Source organism: Anarrhichthys ocellatus, unplaced genomic scaffold, assembly GCF_004355925.1.
Source record: "Anarrhichthys ocellatus isolate YVR2014 unplaced genomic scaffold, GSC_Weel_1.0 scaffold158, whole genome shotgun sequence".
Lineage (NCBI taxonomy): Eukaryota > Metazoa > Chordata > Actinopteri > Perciformes > Anarhichadidae > Anarrhichthys > Anarrhichthys ocellatus.
Genome location: NW_022280188.1, coordinates 48,555 through 56,874, shown reverse-complemented (window position 1 = coordinate 56,874; position 8,320 = coordinate 48,555). Strand labels below are relative to the sequence as shown.

The 8,320-nt window shown below is 40.8% G+C and overlaps 1 protein-coding gene across 2 annotated transcripts; it reads right to left on the bottom strand.

The window, feature by feature from the left end:
- Nucleotides 1-1,298: 1,298 nt before the first annotated feature.
- Nucleotides 1,299-7,865, bottom strand: setd7 (SET domain containing 7, histone lysine methyltransferase). Of its 2 annotated transcripts, XM_031878007.1 has the most exons (6): nucleotides 7,797-7,865; nucleotides 6,250-6,379; nucleotides 5,816-6,017; nucleotides 5,365-5,554; nucleotides 2,429-2,510; nucleotides 1,299-2,319 (listed from the first exon to the last, which is right to left on the bottom strand). In XM_031878007.1, exons 1-6 carry the CDS (start codon nucleotides 7,834-7,836, stop codon nucleotides 2,196-2,198), a joined length of 768 nt encoding a protein of 255 aa, XP_031733867.1. In that variant the 5' UTR covers nucleotides 7,837-7,865; the 3' UTR covers nucleotides 1,299-2,195. The 2 variants fall into 2 exon arrangements, with proteins under 2 accessions (XP_031733867.1, XP_031733868.1); XM_031878008.1 differs by lacking the exons at nucleotides 1,299-2,319; nucleotides 2,429-2,510 and having other exon boundaries at nucleotides 5,425-5,576.
- Between the last annotated feature and the right edge of the window lie 455 nt (nucleotides 7,866-8,320).

The window sequence follows — 8,320 nt, the reverse complement described above, 5'->3', positions numbered from 1 at the left end:
ATATACATACATACATACATACATACATACATACATATATATATATATATATATACATATATATACATACATACATACATATATATATATATATACATATATATATATACATACATATATATATATATACATATATACATATACATACATATACATATATATATATATATACATATATACATATATATATATATATTCTTGAGTCACGGATCGGATCATTTTTCGGATCAACAAAGAAAATTGGAGGACTCAATTATAACTTTGCTTTCCATTTATTAATTAAAGAACTTCAAGAACACAAGAACTTCGAGAAGAAAAGAACTTTGAGCTATAGTCTTACATGAAAACACAAATATTTTAGATGTCCGATTTGAAACAAAATGAAATAAATAAATAAAAATATAACATTCAAGAATACATAATTCTGTTAATTTAAGTGTTAAGTTTAAGTGCAACATGAGGTATGTTGATACCCTCGTCCTTTGATCAATACTGAAAGAAAGAAGCAGCCAGTGAGCTAGCTTCCACTGATTCAACTGAACTGGTCGGCAACAACTTGGGTCTATGTTTACTTCCTGTCAGGTTATGTCATTCAAATACACAATAATGTTTACATTACTGTGACTGTGTACTGCTCTCATCTTTTTGAAAACAATGTCGCACTGTGACATTGTTTTCAAAAAGATGAGAATATCTCCATTGTCTGGGGAGAGGGTAGACCTTTCTGTGGTGACTGGGATATTACTATTGGGCCTGTCTAGCTTCACTCTGCTGCTTCTGTCAGCACCTGCACCAGGTGTGTGTCTGTGTGACTCTCACAGAGTGGGCGTGTCTGCAGCACCGGACTATGAATCTCCCGTGATGAAGTGAGCGGTCAGTCTTTTCCTTTTCATAGAGGCCTGGAACAAGCTTCACACTGAAGTGGTGCGTGAGTGGATTTCGTAGAAAACAAAGAAAAACAAAAGCAAAAGCCCAAACAGAGAATCAAATCAGACACGCCCCCTTGAGAGTCTCACCAAAGGATTTGGCATTTCTGCTTTTTTGTTGGATTGAAAACGTACCGAAACATACCGAACCGTGGCACCACTGTATCGTATTGAATCGAACCGAGAATTTTGTGAACCGTTACACCCCTAGTCACAATATATACACACGCTGATGTTACCGGTAGTGTCATTGAGGTTCGATTGAGGTATCGCTTCTCTCTTTTCTGCATTTTAGATTCATACTCTTGGATTGAATCTTGTATTCGTGATGGACAGTCCACAAATGGCTCCCGTCATTTCTGTATTGGACATGTACATCTTTGTTTGAGAAGCCTTTGGAAATGATGGGAGCTAACACTCCCATCATTTCTGTATTTGAGATATACAGTGGATGTAAAAAGTCTACACACTGTTAAATGCCAGGTTTTTGTGATGTAAAAAAAAAAAGACACACACACACACACACACACACACACACACACACACACACACACAGCACGCACGCCCCCCCCCAAGCAGCTAAAGTCCAGTCACCACCGGATAACAGGTTTTGACCCAGCTTGACTGTCAGAGGAGGAATACTCCCCCTGGCTGTACAAGACTGATCTTGGGAAGTAAATACATAAATAAATAGACAGATTACATAGATAAATACAGTACATAGAGAATGAATAGGGGATTATTTCAGTTTTCTTTTTGGTTTTAGGAATGTTCTGTCAAATATGTAGACAGCATAAACAGGCCATTTATAGAGTCTCCCTGCCAGTCAACACCATGATTCCTTTAAGTGTTTGTGTCGGTGTCCACCCCACCCCCCAAAACTGTAAACGTATATTGCTCTATATAACAATTTAAATTGTTTATTGATTACTATAAGCTAACCATTTCAAATGTTATCTATTACTTTAAGCTAAATATTTCAATCATTTCTCCATTATATTAAGTTAACAACTTTAATCATTTAGCTATTACTTTTAGCTATCTATCTGAACCACAATGAACTTTTCCTATTTGCATTCACATTTTACCAAACAATTAAAAACGTTTCTGCTCCCCTGTTAACTACTTTACTTACACTCAATATGAGGATTTTATTTAATTATTATCAACATTTCAGATAATACTAATATTCAAATCTGTCATTTTTATTTTTCAAAATGAGTTCAGCTGCTCCACAATCCTTGCGGGTCTTTACATGAACTCTATGTATCATACCTCAGAGTGTGTGATGCGAACTCCATTATAAAAAGCCATCACGGTGTCAGTATCAGCGTCCGTCTTGGCAAACAGCCCCTCTCCTGCTCCTTTGATCATAGAGTCTGCCACGAACACCCTGACACACAGGAACAATATGGAAGTTACATTCTAATTCTTATGGTAGATTCAGGAAGAGAGATGTCATTTATCAGGCTCGCAGTATGTACAGTATGAAGCTTACTTACCTTTGATTCTCATAAGGGTCAGGAAGCAAAGCATGGGTGGCGATACAGGTGGACGTGGACTTGTCGTACGAGTACACAGGACCTTAAAAACAGAGTATGTCATGCTAGTGTACAGATGTCTACGGAAATTTTGAATAGTGAAAGTTGAACAATAATTACCTGATTTATAAAACAGTGCGTGAAATCTAAACTAAATGTTTGCGTACGTACAAATGAGGAAATGTTCATACGCCAAAAAATAGTCCGATTTATAAAACCTTAATGTTATAAATAATGAGAGCAGAGTATTCTGTCTGTACATTCATGTAAAGTACGTGTATGTGCTGCTGAAACACACATGCGCAGGTACTTTGGCTCATACTGATTCTGCAACTTTGAAAGTTGCACCGGTCTGAAGGCCACCAAAGTTCTCCGTCACGCTTGGAAAGGGAGGGGTGAGCGGATTTAGTATTTAGTTGGTACAACACCATTAATGCCAAATTGGAATATTCTATCAATATGATGAAGTACCTTGATTCGTCAGAAATTTCAATCTGACAAAAATATATTTGCTTGTTTTATATTTCATAAAAGTTTTCATCTCTTACAACTCAATACCATAACATGAAATAATATACTTCCACATTATTCATATCACCTAGATAAAATATTTGTATCTTGACAAACAAAGGTGGCCAATTTCAGGAGAGGACAAAATTCTAAATGGATCCATTAACCCAGACACGGTTAATGGATCCATTAACCGTGCGGGCACCCTGTCGCCCGCAGGTACCACATGAGTCGCCCGCAAGGCATGTTCTAAAAATAGCACTAGTCACCATGGAGCTCCGTCTAAAATTGTAGTTGCTGTTCTTTTTTAATCAAAAACGCTTGCATTAGTGTAGATTTTAAAATGACAATATTTCTTGTCATAAGAGAGTTTGGTACCCAGAGGCGCACGGCGGACAGCCAGGACGAGGCCGTCGCACTAGGTTTTCAGGTTCCGAATGGCGGGCGCTTCCCGTTGGTGCCAGACGCGCGCCGCGAGCGCACCCCGTCGTCAGGTCCGTAAATCCTCGGAACAGGCCGCGGGGCAACAACTCAGGGGTGGCGGGGGTAGAGGCGAGGCAACGCAATCCGACTGAAAAGGCCCAGACTAGAGGTTTGAACGCGGGCGTCCGAAGACGCTCGCGCGCCTCGGAGGGTTGGATCCCCCGCTCGGCTATAGACCAGACTGTTTACTAGTTTCTTCGTGGAGAAAAAGGTACCATTAGAAATGGTGTCGGTGACAACAGACTGGGCTCCCGCGATGACGGGCCGGCATGCAGGCTTCATTGCGCAATGTAAAGGTGACCCAGACTTCCCAGAATGTCTACATTACCACTGGATCATTCACCAGCAGCCGCTATGTGCAAAAGTAACCGGCTTTAATCATGTGATGATACAAAAATATCAGAGATGTGATACCTCTGACTTTCAAATGTTGAAACAGATTAACAGAAATAAAAGTTGCATGTTTAAATATATATGTGTAGCTATACCATCATTGTTGTGGAAATCAATATTAATAATTATTGTGAGGAATAATTAACCGACATGTGATCAAACAGTCTCTTCACATATATTATTATTATTAAAAGGTGATCTGTACAACTTTGTTATTCAGGAAGTTTGTATCAAATAAGTAGCCCTTCGTACTACTCGGTACCCTTGAAGTAGCTCTCAGTTTCAAAAAGGTTGGTGACCCCTGATATAGAGCAACATAATGCATGTTTGCACGTGTTATCTAGCGCCACATAGTGGATACAGGAACTGGTGGAATATTTGCACTATATAATTTCCAGCGTCACACAGTCCATGCTGGAAAAATACGTTGAACTCCGAGATGCGTTGTCTGATGGTCAAAGACATTTGCGGCCGCGTCTGCCAGCGTCCCGCCAGTACCCCCAAGACGCGGGAAGGTGCGAGGGCCCGTACATCGCTGCTTGCAGCTTTAATTTACACATGTTTTACTAAGGGTATGTCTAGGCGCATTCCAAAAAAGGACATTTGGGGACCGATGGTAACCATAGTAACATACATAGGCTGTGTATTCATAATTCAAACTAAAGCTTATTTATGTCTAAATACAGTAATTTATAAGTTATTTCACCATTATTTACTTTCCTAAATTCTCCAAAACTCTCAAAAACCACACTTTGAATTTACCGCTCGGACACAGGGACCTGACTCGCGGTTTCAACAGTGACTTCCACGTTCTGCCTCTAAATCTAACCCCTGAAGCTGCATATCATTATTGTCAAAATTTCATTGGCTATACGAAGCGTCAGTCATCAGAACGATCGGTTGCAATTGGCTCGAGCTTTACACGAAAGAAGAGGGGCAGGCACTTTCCTTCAACGCGGACTCTCATTGGCTATTCTAGGCTGTAGACAGGACATGGAAGCTCCTATTGGGTCAAATGAGGTGTCAATCTAAAGGTCAGAGTGCAGCCGCCATTTTGAGACACAGAGAGCGTCAGTGTTTACATGCGAACTGAAGTTACGTTCGAAAATACATAGATAGGCATATCTGCCGGCTAATTTGAAATGATGCAACATCAGTCCGTGGGTATTTATGGACGTAATAATGTGTTTTGGACTAAATATTTTACTGGATTGGATCGTCTGCACCTTTGGCAATGTAACAAGACTGTTTTTGTTGGAATATTATCGAGGGGTGGAATACTATCAAGCTTCATCGGTGAGTTGCCTTGATTTTGCAAATGTTTGTTTGTGGGTTGGTGGTCTGACAGAGACGTTGATTGTACCTGCTGTTGTGACTGTATCTTGAAATGGTTTGCATAAATCGAATCACAATAATCTTAGCTTTCAAAAGACATGTCGCATCAGTGCCTACCTATAAATAGCAGTTGTGTACATAACACAGATGAGTGGTAACAGATCTTAACTCCTTACTGTTCGGTGTGATTTCGAAGCGTGGCCTTCCACTCTCGGTGGTGATCATGGTGGCAAGGCGAGCCTCAATGATGTCTCCATCCACAAAGCTTCCACAGAGAGCCGTGTGCCCGCCAGGGTAGATGTACCCTACGGAGTCACCAGTCATCTCCCCGTCCTCATTCACCTTCCCAAACACACAGCCTCCATCCTAGATGCACCACAGTACACACCAACATGCACAATACACACAGTTAACAGACAGTAAACATTTACTTTCTTCTACTACATGAAGTGTATCATATTTCTGCCTATGTCTTAAACAAGGCTTTAGAGAACATTCAGTGGCATATAGATAAAATATATATATTCTGATTAGGGCCTCAGAAGGGCTTGAAGTCATGTAACCAAGTGAATTCTCCATACATGCAACCAGTGCCACTGTGTTGCAGTGAGCACTGAGCTGACTCACAGGGTAGTAGATCCAGCATTCCCCACAGCGGTTGTTGTCTTTGTACTGGCCCTTGAACACCAGACGGCCCTCTGCATTGCACTCCTGAGCGGGTCCATTGAGCTCTCCATCCACATAGGTCCCATGGAGGACAGCTCCATCTTCATCTGTATACAGCCCCCGGCCCTGCAGAGCATCATCTACATAGAAACCCTCCAGTGCACTATGAATAGACAGAAGAAAGAGCGCTGAAATTAGTATAACTAAAGCAAATCACCTGAAGGCAAGTATGGTCAGAATGGAATTATTAGTGTGCATGTAAATACACACAGTGCTGATAATACGTTACTGCTTATAAATGTGTGCCTAACTGTAATAAAATATTACACATATTGCTGATTGTATACTATTACAATGGAATACATACGAGTATTAGGGCCTTATCTTTGCAGTACCTTCCATCAAAGAAGAAGAACTTTCCCTTGCCATTCTTCTCTCCGTGAATAAAGTGTCCTTCAAAACGATCACTAGATGAATAGGTTACTGTGCAGAACCCATGGGGCTGATCATCTTCATCCAATGGACCTACACACACACACACGCACACACACACACACACGCACGCACACACGGATCTCCCTCAGTAGCCTTTGACCCAAACTCTACCTCTAGCTCCATGATTTATCACTAAATAGGTCTGGCCTTCAACTCTAATTCTTCAATGAAACTGAAAAGAAAGTGTCATGTAGTGGCTGTTTTGTATGGTAATGCAGTCATGAGCTCAACTTAAGATGAAGTCTGTGCAAATAATAACTGAAGGATAAGGATAAGGATGTTTATTGTCATTGTAAATACATACAACGAAATTAAGTTGGCAACTCATCAGTATCTTGAAATCCAAAGGTATCACAGAAAGTATGTTGGGCATTTTGAATTTACTTTGGACGGAAACAAACTATCAAGTAAAGCATGTAAATGTTTCATAAGAGGTGCTTAGATGCCTCTATGTCACTTTGATGAGATATGAGGGTATCTGCATGGTCCAGGGAATTTTCTAAAAGGGTCCATCTTCACTATGTGCAGCATTTTTCAGGAATTGAAAGGTGATAAAATAAAAAAGGTAAAACAAAGTGCAAAATACTCTCAAGCTTCCCGCATCTTAGCATTTCTACAAATATATTTTTAGAACCCTCTGATTAGTCATGCCGATTAGACATGAAAAAAATACATAGAACATGATGGGCTACATAAACTGTAGACATAATAGAAAGAAACCCCTGAAATAGCAGTAGTTTGAGACTTTGTGAAATCTGCCCATTATCTGTCATTATTGTAAAGTCTTGTGGCCACTATCGATATCTCTCCCGGTGAGGCATACCATGACTTTTGTTAATCAAGTGTTGTCTTTCATAGAAACTATTGATATATTAGTGGTCACAATTTACTAGTAGACCCTAACAATTTATAAGTGCTAATGTTCCACGAGGTGCGAATAGCAAAGAGAGGCCAACATTTGGTGACCATTGTCCACTTTTGCATTTAGTTTTCATAAAACAAGTGTATGTCACATAGTGTCACGTAACGCACTTTTCATTCATCCACTTCTTCGAACTTAAACAACTCCATTTCTGTGAAATAAATCGCATTCTGACCGCTCACGTCGGCACAAGAGATTCAAAGAAAGAAAACTGCACAGCTCCTCAACATGTGGAGAAGACTGGGGAGACTCACATGTAACCTATCGTGTTTCCATCTCGTGCCTGGTTCAAATGGAGCCAGCAGCGGGACACTAGTATTACCCGGGCCGCCCGGACTACCCCGTCAAGCGGATTCCCTGCATAAAGAAAGTCCCCGGCGCTCTGAGGTTACCCGGCGGGCCCAGCAGCAGATTGACTCTTTGAGATTTACGGAAAACTCCGAATCTCAAATCAACCGAGAATCCCCGTGCATTGACCAATTCGTCGTTTACAGCGGAACACAATAAAAGGAATATGTTTCTTACCTTCCACGACCTCTTCTGTATTTTCATCATCGCTGTCCATGCCGCACGAAGCTGCTGGATACCCACCACGCCACAGCACTGACTGCTTTTCCTGCCACCCATGTGGCGTGATTAGGACATCGCATGATGTGACAACTGATCTCTCTTTCTATCCGAGTTCTCCTCTTGATCCTGAAACTTGTCACTGTAGAGGGAAATACTCAGAACAGACACGAATTGGCACTATTGCTTTTTTAATGTATTTTAAATCAGTTCAAATGGGACTTTCATCTTGCAGATATGCAGTCTTTGCGAAATAATTCTGATTTGAGAGCAAACGGGACCACATCGTCTCTCGGCATCGTCGGGGAGCAGTGAACAGTTTAGTGATGGGGTGAAATTGGACCAACACACTATGGAGAGATCCAATATTAGTCTGGTGAATGAATGCAAGAGGTTCTCTGAGGAATGCTGAGGGTAAACTGATTTGATAGTTCAACAACTACAATAGTGATGTGTTCCTTCTAGATCAGGGTTAGTCAATT